The 14,055-nt window shown below is 41.6% G+C and overlaps 2 protein-coding genes across 2 annotated transcripts in view; one reads left to right on the top strand and one right to left on the bottom strand.

The window, feature by feature from the left end:
* Positions 1-36: 36 nt before the first annotated feature.
* Positions 37-5,012, bottom strand: lrrc32 (leucine rich repeat containing 32). The gene is made up of 3 exons (XM_016561829.1): positions 4,794-5,012; positions 4,249-4,339; positions 37-3,046 (listed from the first exon to the last, which is right to left on the bottom strand). Exons 2-3 carry the CDS (start codon positions 4,333-4,335, stop codon positions 1,133-1,135), a joined length of 2,001 nt encoding a protein of 666 aa, XP_016417315.1. The 5' UTR covers positions 4,336-4,339; positions 4,794-5,012; the 3' UTR covers positions 37-1,132.
* A 1,343-nt stretch (positions 5,013-6,355) lies between these two features.
* klhl35 (kelch-like family member 35) overlaps positions 6,356-14,055 on the top strand; it is a 10,021-nt gene continuing 2,321 nt past the window's right edge. Inside the window, exons 1-3 of the mRNA XM_016561834.1 lie at positions 6,356-6,446; positions 9,340-10,203; positions 11,571-11,755. Of these exons, the coding sequence (XP_016417320.1) occupies positions 9,356-10,203; positions 11,571-11,755 (1,033 nt within the window). The 5' untranslated portion in view covers positions 6,356-6,446; positions 9,340-9,355. The remainder of the gene's footprint in view (positions 6,447-9,339; positions 10,204-11,570; positions 11,756-14,055) is intronic.

Below are 14,055 nucleotides of genomic sequence, written 5' to 3'. Positions count from 1 at the left end.
GTGTGTGTGTGAGAGTGTGTGTGAGTGTGAGTGAGTGAGTGAGTGTGTGTGTGTGTGAGTGAGTGAGTGAGTGAGTGCGAGTGTGTGTGTGTGTGTGACTGCGGGTTTTGTCATGTGTAGCTGGAAAGCAGAAGGGGGCGTGGCCGTGACTCAGACGGACAGGAGGAAGCTGCTGTCATTAGCACGTCAACAGCCTCTGAAACAAACCTCTATTAATATCTGCGGTGATGATGCGCGCTTCCCTCAACAGGGATTTCCTGTCTATCTTTATCCGCGCCTGATATAGACTCCAGGGTCAAACTTATTTCAGCTCCAGGCTGGAAATATCTAAAAAAAGACCCGACTGACCAAACAAACATCGCAGGCGATGTGTGTTTGTGTTCGGAGCGGAGCTGAACCTGATCACCAGTCCAACACAGTTCAGTGACACTGAGAGAGACTGAATGAATAAATCATCAAGGCGAATGCAATGCTGCGTTCACCGAAAGGAAACTGAGCTCAACAACAGGAAAGCGACGCTGAGAGACGCTCTGCTGCAGGTGTTCCAGTAAAAACACTTCCTCCGGCCGATGAAATTCCTTCGGCTAATGCACAACATACACGCCACATCGATATTGAAAACACACTCCTGCAATCACGTGTCTCGCTCTAGAACTCTGTCCAGTGAATCTGACCTCTGCTTGCATGCAGTTTTCACATTATGCAAACACATTGCAGGTACATTTCACTCCCATATTCACAAATCACAATCAATAAAGTGCGTGCATCAGAAAGTGTAGTGTAATTGCAGAAGATATCCTGTATTAGCACAAAAAAAAACGTGTTTCGTTTTGCTAATTCAGATCATTTGTGCAGTCTGAGGGGCCGTTCACTCAGGATGTGTTCTTGCATTTAGCTGGTTTTGAATGCAAGAGCACGTCCCGAGTGACCCTCACTGTTTATTCTGTGAATATTGCATGCATTTCTGTTTAAATAGCAAATTTATGTGAATGCAAAGGATGGTGATCAGGATTTGACACTGAACTTGTTCCAGATCCACCCACGCATCACATACTGAAACCCAGCTGTCATGCATGTGGCACCACAGTCAGGTGAGAACGCTTCGGTTTCTTTTCCTTCTTTGTCTGCAGACTCAAGCCTTGATGCCTCTTTTGAATCTGTGTGTCTTTGAGTGACAGAGTTTCAAGGCGACCACCGACACCAGCGTCAGTCCGAGCGCGAGCACAACAATCACGCTGATCCACAACACTTTCCCGTCCACAGACTCGCAGTGCTCCGATTGCACGGCGCTCACGCTGATCTCAACGCTCTCCGAGTCTCTGGTGTACCAGCAGGTCGCGGCGGCGATGTCCGGCACGTTCAGTCTGTCCTGCTGGAGCAACGTGAGGAGGTACGGGTTTCCGCAGCAGCTCAAGGGGTTCGAGCCCACGTATAAAGTCCGGAGCGATTTCTGCAGAGCGAAAACCGTGTCGGATGCGAGTGTGACCAAACTGTTATTCTGGAGGTTCAAGGACTCCACAGAAGAATCTCCGCTCCACAGAGAGACCCCCGTGAGTCGGTTCACTGACAGATCCAAAGACTTGAGTTTCCGGAAGAAGGTGAAGTCGACAGCTAGGGTTTGGAGCTGGTTTCCTCTTAGAGAAAGATGGGCGAGGGTCGTCTCCAAACCTGAGAGAGTTGACGGGCCCAAGCCCATGTCGGCATTCTGAGAAAGATCCAGAATAAGCAGCGGGGTTCCGCGAAACGCACCTGGTGGAACCGATGCAAGACTGTTCTCCGAGAGGTACAGATAGCTCAGGGTCGGGATAGAGGACAGTCGGATGCAGTCGTGCATTGGACCCTTGAGCGAAGGACAGATGCTAAACAGGTTTTGCTGAAGGTGAAGGCTTCGTATGTTGGGGAGCCTTGAGAAAATCCCGGCGTCTAGCATGCTCAGAGCGTTTCCCTGAAGGTGCAAGACTTCCAACGCAGCCAGCGTGCTCTCGCCGAAGGACAAGTTCTGCAGGTTGTTGTAGCTGATGTCCAAGGTTTTCAACACGTTCAGACGGCCTTCTGAATCCACATTGAAGCTCTCTAAACAGTTATTGCTGATGTTTAGGCTCTCCAGAGAAACCATGCTGCTGAAGAACGAGGACGGAATCGCTTTGAGCTGGTTGTAGCTCAAGTCCAAGTAGAGCAACCTGGGAAGATCCTGGTGCCTCTGATTGACGCAAAGGCAAAGGGGTTTGTCGTGGTCGGTGAACAGATACCCGCTGGCCTTCAGGTTCTCCAGCTCTTCTAGCGGACCGGAGCAGTTCACGCTTCTCAAGAGGTTTCTGGACAGGTCCAGGTACATGAGTTTGTTCCTCTCGGGAAGCACGGGGAAGTACAGGATTTTATTTTCCCTCAGGTCCAGATACAGAAGCTCAAACTCCAGATCCGAATCAACGGTCTGGAAGTTAGTCAGGCTGTTTTTGCTCAAGTTTAGCGTTTTGAGCTGAACGAGGTTGAAGTCCGTGATGCATGAAATGGAGTTCACCGACAGATCGAGTTCTGAGAGCCCCGTCAGCGACTCGAAAGCACCTTCTTCAATTTCTATGATGACGTTATTGTGTAGGTCGATGTTTCTTAAAGCCTGAGATCCGTTGAATGTGTGCCTGCTTATTTTAGTAATGCTGTTCCCGTCTAAAGAGAGGTTGGTGAGGACCGGGGCGTCGCTCAGGAAATAGTCGCTCATATCCGTGAACAGACCGTTTCCGGACAAATCCAGATGCTGGAGTGATTTGAGCGGCCCGATGTGAGTTTTCAAAGCCGCATAAAGGTCCAGCGAGTTTCCCGATAGATCCAGCACCTCCAAACGGCTCGTGTCCTGGAACAGGCCCGGCTGGATGAACTGGATCTTGTTGGCGTGGAGGTTCAGATGCTGGACGGTGGAGAGCGCCGGAAGCTCCCGGTCCGTGAGGTTCTGCAGGAGGTTTCGAGACAGATCGAGGAGGTGGATAAAGGCCGGCAGCTGCGCCGGGACCCGTCTGAGGTTCAGACTGCTGCAGTCGACATCCTCGTGGACCTTAAAACAACAAGAACGAGTGCTATTAGCCAACATTATTTACCACAAGTGATGTCCAAACCATACTGACGTACACCGTGCATTACTCATGACATCATACAGCTGTTTCCTGGAATATTTCAACACAATAGACCCCATGGTTTTTAGCATGACGAATGACTGAAAGCAGCTCTCAGTTTACACTATCTGTGCTCCATCTACACGCCAGAGCCACACATTATTTATGCTCTCTGGATAACTGTGGCTCAGGAATGGTGTTTCAGGATTTTCCCTCGCCTCTGGGCCAGAGTTCGGCGAGAGGATGGAGATGTAATGGAGCACTGTGGTATTTCATCCTACACACACTTCCTCTGCGCTCATTAGCCGTGTGTCACTGATGTCCAATCACACGGTCAGAGGAGATTTCCTGCCCTGAACTCACTAACCTGCTATAATCAGTTCATCTTATCAGACTCTATGGTTTAGTCTAAGACTCGTAATCGTGCCGTCTCCACCATCCTCACTGGACGCACTGGGAGGATGTTTCTGCCTAATATGGTTCTCTAGATGTGGGTCTGTTTGGTCTTTGCCAATGTGTGTGAATCTATTTAATTAATACTGAAGCATTTCATAGACCCTGAGGAAACAGGCACAAGCGAGTCAATAGTTGGCTTACACTCTAAAAAATGCTGGGTTGTTTCAACCCAACTTTGGGTCAAATATGGACTCACCCAACCGTTGGGTTAAATTTTTACATTACATTTTTAACCCAAAAGTTGGGTTAGTCCATATTTGACCCAAAGTTGGGTTGAAACAACCCAGCATTTTTTAGAGTGTACAGTAAGTCTACAGAGCTATATTATGATTGTGGAGCAACACGGATGATTTGATGAGAAACTGCTGAGTTATATTTCAAGGCTTTCGATTACAAAACCGATCGTTTGAGCATCTGAAATTCTAGAGAAGACACTTTTGAGCAATAGTCTCCATTTACTCCAATTTCACTGCTAAAAGAGGTCTCACTTGTGGGTTTTTTTTTTTCAAACAGGTTGACCGTTTTGACCGACTTTAGGAATCTGATTGGCACAGAAAATTTTCAGTTTCTAAGCAAAGAATCGCACATGGATCATCAGTCGTTATAGTAATTTGTTCACTCAGAGAGAACACCAAAAGGCCGTTTGAGTCAGAAGTTGAACACCAAACTGAGAGATGCTGTAACTCACCACTTGACAGGGCGAAGGCTCTGCTGGACGTCTGTACGGCGAGACCTGGTTCACCACGAGCATCAGTATCCAGAGACGTGTGCCCATGATGCTGCAGAGACACAGAAGAGCGAGTGAATGAGGATGAATGACATGAACATGACATCACTCCGCAGGCGCTCACATCACAGCTTCTGTTTTTAACTCCAGTGATGTCTGCTGAAGTGGAACATTGAATCTTTCTCGATGTCAATAGATGTGTCACTCCTGTCTCAAATGCACTGATCTGGTTTCTGTGTTTGATATTTGACGAACAGAAACGCCCACACGTGGTGAGCACAGCAGAAATATTAAAGGTTAATCTCCATTTCCACATTATGTGTTAAATATATATCAGAGGGTGATGTTTCAGCAGAAATTAACCCTCTGATCTCCAGCAATTACTCATCTTGTGCCAATCGAAGGAAACCCATAAAACGCGAGATCAGAAAAGCAAACATCCGAAACATAAGACTGGCTTCAGAGTGAGATTGCGCTGAAGCGCAGGTGTGTTTCAGGTGTGTCACCTCAGTAGTGTGCTGCTCCTGTGCTGTTCTCTGCTGCTGACGGTCTCATGCTGGTCTCCTCAGCGTCTCACTACAGCTGCATGTGCTCCTCCGTCTCTCTCTGCTCCGCTACACATCCTGCTGTGAGAATATCCTGCAAATACTCTCTTGTTTTTTCCTTCTGCGCTCAAGCCTTGTATGGGATTGGACCTCCCTCTCCCTCCTCCCGCCTGCTCTCTGTGTGTGTCTCTCTCGCTCTCCGTGTGTGTGTGTGTGTGTGTGTCTCTCTCGCTCTCTGTGTGTGTGTGTGTGTCTCTCTCGCTCTCTGTGTGTGTGTGTGTGTCTCTCTCGCTCTCTGTGTGTGTGTGTGTGTCTCTCTCGCTCTATATATATATATATGTGTGTGTGTGTGTGTGTGTGTGTGTATATATAACCAATATATTTTGACCATTTTTTTGTACATTTTTGAAAATATATTTTACAAATATAATATATATTTTTAAATATTTTAAATATAAAAATTTATTTTGCCCTCCATATATTTTCAATCTAAGAACATACATTGATGTCACAACTTTATTTGCTGTCTATAACGCAAACTTAACGCATTTGAAAAAAATTGTTTAAAAACATTATCGAATCATTGTAAATCTGTTTTTGATCTGTAGTGGCCTATTCCATCCACATGTGCATTTAGACTAAGCATAGGCTATACTGTTAGATTGGAAATGGATTTTCTTGCCCCTAAAATACATTTTGAAATATATTTTGGTTTATGAATGTTGTAACTAAATGTATTTTCAATTTTAATTTAACATCACAGTTTACAACATATATTTAACATGTATTTACAATATGTTGGCCAGAAAGCAAAAACATTTACTGTATTTAGTATTTACTGTTGTAAATGATACAGTAAATAACGCCAGGTTTTAGGAGGTTCTTTGTAATTTGACAGACTCGTTTCTGTGGTAAAATTGGGAAACAGGAATACATCACTTCATCAACACTTTATTATGAAGATCTGACATTACAAACATTCTTAGTCTTCTTGCTTCTAATTTAATTTGATAGTGAAACCAAAGATTTTATCATGCAGCACAATGCTGATACACCTGTTTGCTTTCACCTTTGAACGAACTCAAGGGATAATATTTAATGCCTGCAAAGTTATTCAGAACAAAAGCTGATTTAAATTGATATTTTAATTTTATTTCCAAAATGTGAAATGGTTACTTGCCTATGTAAAATTACACTGCAGTAAAATCAGAGTCTTGCTGCTTTTATTAAATCAAAAACTGCCAAATCCTCATTAAATAATTACACGGAATGTGTGTTTATCATAATTATACAATAACGTACAGACTCATCTGGTATCATAACAGTTACAGATTTGATCAATTCTACAATAAACTCTCAGAATTCATGCTAAAACACAGCAGACTGCTATTTAAGTCCTGATTCTGCAGCAGTTGTTTGCAGTGAAGCACTACTAGTGAACAGGGAAGGGAAGTTGATTTAATGGGAACAGGAAATGAGTTTCCACGGCAGCCAGTGACATCACTGCTTGTGCATAAGCTCCTCCCACTCAGAACACAGCAGGTATAAACGTGTTGCAGGTGACGCTCAATTCTCATCGCTGATCTGAAGACTCCCTGAGCGTGCTTCACACAGGTGAGCTCTGATAAATATGCATGCTTATCCAACAATTCTGAGGCGTTTCTATTCAAGACTGTTTTGCATTTGAATTATATTGCATTTATGTAAATGCAGATGAAAGACTGCAAACATGAGATAACTGAAAGTTTGGGATAGTTGATGCATAATGTGACTGCAGAATTGTGAAGATGTTTAAGGGAAAGTGTTTGTTGAATTTGCGTCATTTTTAATCAGCATTTTGCTTTCAATATTTTAAATAGTCCTGCAGTGTACAAATCATATCATATTTTTATGTAATTAATATGAGCTCATAAAAACATAGCATGGCAGATTCACACTAAAACTAAAACCATAAAAACATTTTTTGTATCTTGAAATCTGTGTTGTTTTAGTATCATTGAGATGCTATTATATGTTATATATTTTTGGTTTTCCTTTTAATTTTTGTAGTGTTTTTGTCATTTTTATTAGTTTTTGTTTCTTTTAAATCTTTCTGTAAAGTTTATTATGATATTATAAATATAATAATAAATATTAAAAATATATAATAATATATTTTTGTTTTAGTTTGAGTTATTTTAGCACTTAAAGTTAAACTATATAAAAATTTGCCTTGGCAAGTAGCTGCAATAAAATACGTGTTTTATATTTTATTTTATTTCATTCCAGTTAAAGTTTATTTTCTAACAAAAATTGTAAAGTAACAAAAAATGCTTTTCGTGGTTTCAGATTTAGATTTAGTTTTAGTTCATTACAATAACCCTGCTTGAAATAAAATAAACGTTAACTGAAACAAATTTTTCAAACCTAAACATATTTTATTTCAGCTAGTTGCCAAAGCAAATTTTCATATTTTAATTCAGTTTAACTTGATGTACTAAAATAACTCAAACTAATACTGAAATTTATTATTAAAACTAATACTGAAAATTAATAAAAACTATATAAATATTTTTTAAAAACTACTAAAAATTAAAATAAAATAAAAAAACTGAACAAATCAGTGAAACTTAAAATTAATATAATATAATGTATATTAAATTAAATTTCATATATATATATATATATATATATGTATGTATGTATTAGGGGTGTAACGGTTCAAATTACTCACGATTCGGTGTGCTTTTTTAGGGAAAAAGAATTATATTGTCAAATAAAAATAAAGAAAATAAGAACAAATAATCTAACTACAAGCAACAGAACAAATAAATACAACCGAGGAAAGATACAAATCAAATAAACAGTGCTTTTCAGGTTTTTTAGGTAGGTCTAACATTAGTTTTTAAGTACAGAAACTGAATAAAGTAATCAAATGTAAAATAACATTGCATATTTGACTGTATAAATTAAAGATTAATCCTTATTAAAGTTACAAAAGCTATTCAATCAAGAGCAGTGAGTGATTTCCCTGTCTTTTGTTGTTTGATAACATTAAAAACTTTAAGACAATGCACGGATCCAGTACACTGATTCTATGCATTCAACCGACTGAATGTTTAAACTGGCCAGGCTTAAATACAGAGTTCTGGCATGAAACTCTAGATGGCGCAGTCCGATAGGTCTAACTCAATCTGACCTGATGACATCATTATCACATGGCACAGCTGATTGGTTCTCTCCTGTATCGGTAGCCAATGAGCTCGCTGCTCAGCATTCAAATATATGACTAGTGCTTGCCGTAGCAGTGCAGCTTGCTTCAGAAACCCTTTAGGGAAAAAACTATATTGTCAAATAAAAATAAAGAAAATAAGAACACATAATCTAACTACAAGCAACAGCACAAATAAATACAACAGTAAATACAACAGAGCAAAGATAAAATAAACAGTGCTTTTCAGGTTTTTTAGGTAGGTCTAACATTAGTTTTTAAGTACAGAAACTGAATAAAGTAATCAAATGTAAAATAACATTGCATATTTGACTGTATAAATTAAAGATTAATCCTTATTAAAGTTACAAAAGCTATTCAATCAAGAGCAGTGAGTGATTTCCCTGTCTTTTGTTGTTTGATAACATTAAAAACTTTAAGACAATGCACGGATCCAGTACACTGATTCTATGCATTCAACCGACTGAATGTTTAAACTGGCCAGGCTTAAATACAGAGCTCTGGCATGAAACTGTAGATGGCGCAGTCCGATAGGTCTAACTCAATCTGACCTGATGACATCATTATCACATGGCACAGCTGATTGGTTCTCTCCTGTATCGGTAGCCAATGAGCTCGCTGCTCAGCATTCAAATATATGACTAGTGCTTGCCGTAGCAGTGCAGCTTGCTTCAGAAACCCTCCACCTTCCCCAGCTCCACCTGTATAGATCTGCTACAAGGTGATTCATGTATGCTATATGGGGGGTTATTTCATGTATGTTATATTTGCAGCAGCAATATTTCTTACATGCTCACAGCAGCATGTTGTGGATGTATTAGCAGTAGCAAGTCTCGGTACTTGCTTTGCCGCAGCAGCAGCAGCAGTGTAGCAGATCTATTCCGCCAAGACCAAATACATTAACACTGTCATGTACATTACCATGCCAATCCCTCAGAGAGTTGTCATGACAGAAATTTTACTAAAGTTCCAAATTAGCTGAATACACATTCAGATGATTAAAGGATCTGCTACGAGGTGATTCATGTACGCTATATGGGGGTTATTTCAGGTATGTTATATGTGCAGCAGCAGCATTTCTTACATGCTCACAGCAGCATCATAGCAGATCTATTCCGCCAAGACCAAATACATTAACATTAACATTGTCATGTACATTACCATGCCAATCCCTCCGAGAGTTGTCATGACAGAAATGAGTTTAGTTTAAACACGGATAGCAACGTGTGCTGTTCAGGTCTTTAAATTGTAAATAAACCTGCAATAGTGTCTCAGTAATGCTGTCGCTCCTCACAGTCGTCATCCGTCCAGAATGGGCTTCGGCACGAACGGCGAGCTGATGGACGGCAGGTCAAAGGTCAGCTTCTGCTCGGGCTCGTGTCACGCCGAGCACATCCTGCAGGTGCTGAACTCTTACCGGCGCAGCGGCACCTTCACAGACGTGGTTCTGCAGGTGGACGGATGCGAGTTCCCGTGTCACCGCGCCACGCTCTGCGCCAGCAGCCTCTACTTCCGCAGCATGTTCAACAGCAGCGGCTTCCAGGAGAACCGGCAGCCCGCGGTCAAGCTGCAGGGCATCTCCAGCGCCGCCATGGACAGCCTGCTGGACTTCATGTACGAGGGCCGGCTGAAGCTGGACGAGGAGAACGTGGAGAGCGTCTTCCAGGCGGCGGATCGGCTGGACGTTCCCGTCCTGTCCAAAGCCTGCGTGCAGTTCCTGCAGGAGCGCGTCAGCCACTCAAACTGCCTGGGGCTGATGGACTTCGCCAGCCTGTACGTGCTGCAGCCGCTGCGGGAGCAGTGCCAGACGCTGCTCTACCAGGACTTCCAGCAGGTGCTGCGGCACGACGAGTTCCTCGGCCTGCCCAAAGCCCGCGTGCTGGAGCTGCTGGCCTGCGAGCGTCTGCAGGTGACGGAGGAGGTTCTGGTGACCGCCGCGCTCCGCTGGGTCCATCACCGGCCGGACGAGCGGAAGCAGGACCTCAGGGAGCTGCTGGAGCGGCTGCGTCTGCCTCTGCTGGACCCGCCGTTCTTCACCGGCGCGCTGGAGGCGGATGAGCTGGTGCAGGAGTGTGCGGAGCTCCGGCCGCTGCTGCAGGAGGCGCGCATGTACCGCGTGTTTGGACGGGAGGTGCAGTCGGAGCGCACCAGACCCCGCCGGTGAGTCCCGCTTCCGTCTAAACCCAAACAAGGGCCTGCGGGCCAATGCTGAGTTTTGATTTGGCCCATAACATGCATAAAAACAGGCCACTGGTGCATATCTTCATGTCTAATTCATAACACTTTTTGTTCTGTTTGCAAAATTATAGTCTGAAGCGTGGACTGCTTTTTTCGTGCTCTAATTTGTGTCGTACGTTCAGCTCAGTTTTGCTACATATTTTACAGATATCCAGATAAACAAACAGAAACATTAGACTTGTAAATGCAACATTTAATGCCACGACTTTATGAATTGAAGACTTTCTGCTCTGATTTAAGACCTAAATTAGTGGAAGGAAGAATTAAGACTTTTTACGACCTTTGTAAGATCTGCAGAAACCCTGTAAGATGCTTCAGGTTTCATCTTCATGCTTTGTCATAATATTCAGATTTTTAGAAAGATGAACTCGTTATTTAAAAAAAAAATCTTAAGCTTCTATTTGTTTACCTGGATATCTGTAAAATGTGTTGCAGAATGTTCACTGAGATCAACATGAGCTGTACATACGACACAAACATTAATAAACTGCTAAAACCGCCATAATAAACTACAGCAGATCACAGAAGAGATGCACTGCTGCTGATCAGTCAGTCACTGATTAATAATGAACATCGTGTGTGTGTGTGTGTGTGTTTGTTTTTGTTTGTGTGTGTGTGTGTGTGTGGGTGTGTTTGTTTTTGTTTGTGTGTGTGTGTCTGTGCACATGTTTGTGTGTCTGTGTGTGTGTCTGTTTGTTTGTGTGTGTGTACACATGTTTGTGTCTGTGTGTGTGTGTGTGTTTGTTTTTGTTTGTGTGTGTGTGTCTGTGTGCACATGTTTGTTTGTGTGTGTGTGTGCACGTTTGTGTCTGTGTGTGTGTGTGTGTTTGTTTTTGTTTGTGTGTGTGTGTCTGTGTGCACATGTTTGTTTGTGTGTGTGTGTGCACGTTTGTGTCTGTGTGTGTGTGTGTGTTTGTTTTTGTTTGTGTGTGTGTGTCTGTGTGCACATGTTTGTTTGTGTGTGTGTGTGCACGTTTGTGTCTGTGTGTGTGTGTGTGTTTGTTTTTGTTTGTGTGTGTGTGTCTGTGTGCACATGTTTGTTTGTGTGTGTGTGTGCACGTTTGTGTCTGTGTGTGTGTGTGTGTTTGTTTTTGTTTGTGTGTGTGTGTCTGTGTGCACATGTTTGTTTGTTTGTGTGTGTGTGTGTGTGTGATTTTTGTTTTGTGTGTGTGTGTTTGTTTTTGTGTGTGTGTGTCTGTGTGTTTTTGTGTGTGTGCGCGTGTGTGTGTATGTGTATGTGTGTGCGCGCACGTGTGTGTGCATGTGTGTGTGTGTGTGTGTGTAATCAGGTGCTCTGGCTGGGCTGAGGTGATCTTCGTGATCGGTGGCTGTGATAAGAACGGTTTCTCCAGACTCTCCTTCACAGAGAAGCTGAACGTGTCGTCAGGAGAGTGGACCTCCGCCGCCGCTCTGCCCGGTTACTCCAAATCTGAGTTTGCGGCCTGTGAACTTCAGAACGACATTTATGTATCCGGTACGTATCATTTATGTATGTATCAGGTATCACAGACGTCCAGAACGCTGCTCATCCCCTTCTCTTCCGTCACACACACTGATCAGACTAGCCTTAAAAACATCAGAGTTCAAGACTGGGCATAATTTACAAAAAGATTGGTGTAATTTGAATCTGAAAAATAAGACTGATTACCCCTTGGTTAACTGCTGGTAGTTAGTTCTGTTTATGCAGCTGACTGCAGATCTGTCAGGCATCTGTCTTCTGTGTTACTCTATCAGCTCCAGCATCAGCCAGGAATGTTTGACACGTGATTCCAGAGAATCTGATCAGGATCACAGACAAACACACCATGATTACAACCTTGTTTAATTATGAGCTTCTGTTAGTTCTGAAATCTGAATTCTTTCTTGCTTTTACTCACCTACAAACCCCTATGGCTTTCTTTCTTCTGTGAAACATAAAAGAAGATATTTAGAGTTTTTTGTCCGTGCGATGAAAGTCCTCTTTAAATGATAGAGGCATGAAATGAGGGAGAATAGCCTAAATGATGACAGAACGACATCCGAATAATAATCGAAATCCCCGATATAAAACAATGCGATTATCGAAGAATAATTTAATGAAATAAGCAGCCCATGTTGTGCGGCATGTTTCAGAGCGAAAAGCATGACTGTGTTCATTTACACACATGCAGCTGATAATCGCATGTTTTTAACGTGTTTTTTGACGTGAGTTTAACATGCATTTTGGAAATGCAATGTGTGCTCGATTCACTTTATTTATGACATTTGCATTAATTAAATTTGCATAATTGCCATCATTTTACAGCATTTTACCAATATTCTGCCAAAATAAAAACATGAGGGTTGGAACAGGTGAAAGTGAAGAATTGAAGACATGAATATTAGTTCTTATAAAGAGTGAACAGAAGTGTGAACGGCCTTAAAACGGTTTACTTTAGCCGTCTCAGCAGTACATTCTCACAACGTTCACTTTTTACTAATGTTTTATAAACGTTAGAACTAAACATTTAGGCAACATTCTTATAACTTTATTAATATTTGAAATACGTTCTCATAAGGTTGAGAGATTAATATTCTCGGAATGTTCTTATGATGTTATTTGTACTTGATGAATGTTCTAAAAATGTTTGTTTTGTAACTATTAAATAACTTTTAAATTACGGCAAGAAAACTAGACATTTTAATGCTCTTAGAATATTAAAAATAAACATTCAATTAATGTTATATTTTGGGTGAAAAATAAAGTGTGTAGAATGCCGAAACAAACGTTTTTGTACATTTTTTTTTTTTTGACATTTTAACGTTTTACGAATATTTCAAAACAAAGTTCCCACAACATTTTAATAATCTAAATGTACAGGTTGTTTCAAAGCAGCTTCACAGTGATAAACAGGAAGATAACAGAATCTGATGCAAACTTCAAATGTGAGACAAATTCAAATTCAGCTGTAAAGACAAACGTGTGATTATTCAGCTCGGCTCATCTGATTGTGTCAGTGATCGATTTCTGAATATTTAGTGTCTTTTAAACCCAAACTAAGCAAGCCAATGGAGTCTTTGTGTCTCAACACAAATTAATTAATTTATATCAAATTAAATGTTCAAAACTGCAATATATGACAAAATAATCACAACATAATTTTGGCCATCTAATCCAACCCTATAAAAAATTATAATCAAACAAAACAATTAAAATAAAACACGTACTAAAAGGTTTTTGATTAATATCTTTTTTTAAACATTAAAAAATATTTCATGTTTATTTGCATGTCATGTGTTCTAACATCAGAGAACCATAAACATGTGAAAGTGTTGATAAATGATGAACACTCTGCTAAATGAATGAATGTAAATGTCCAGTTATTGAAATATGAACTTAATGTGTCTAAGAGCTTTGCCGTTGTAATACGTGTGTGTGTGTGTGTGTGTGTGTGTCTGTGTGCGTGTGTGTCTGTGTCTCTGTGTCTGTGTCTCTGTGTCTCTGTCTCTGTGTGTCTGTGTCTCTGTGTCTGTGTCTCTGTGTCTCTGTCTCTGTGTGTCTGTGTCTCTGTGTCTGTGTCTCTGTGTCTCTGTCTCTGTGTGTCTGTGTCTCTGTGTCTCTGTCTCTGTGTGTCTGTGTCTCTGTGTCTCTGTGTGTCTGTCTCTGTGTGTCTGTGTCTCTGTGTCTGTGTCTCTGTGTGTCTGTCTCTGTGTGTCTGTGTCTCTGTGTCTGTGTCTCTGTGTGTCTGTCTCTGTGTGTCTGTGTCTCTGTGTCTGTGTCTCTGTGTGTCTGTCTCTGTGTGTCTGTGTCTCTGT

Source organism: Sinocyclocheilus rhinocerous, unplaced genomic scaffold (assembly GCF_001515625.1).
Source record: "Sinocyclocheilus rhinocerous isolate Xijiao unplaced genomic scaffold, SAMN03320098_v1.1 scaffold1220, whole genome shotgun sequence".
NCBI lineage: Eukaryota > Metazoa > Chordata > Actinopteri > Cypriniformes > Cyprinidae > Sinocyclocheilus > Sinocyclocheilus rhinocerous.
Note: the sequence above shows the minus strand (reverse complement) of the source record. Positions and strands in the feature narration are given on the sequence as shown.

Bases quoted from the DNA above. Each gene is read 5' to 3' on its own strand.
- lrrc32 (XM_016561829.1), bottom strand. From the start codon at position 4,335: ATGGGCACACGTCTCTGGATACTGATGCTCGTGGTGAACCAGGTCTCG. The intron at 3,047-4,248 runs GTGAGTTACAGC...TGTTGTTTTAAG, and splicing joins AGCCTTCGCCCTGTCAAGTG to GTCCACGAGGATGTCGACTG.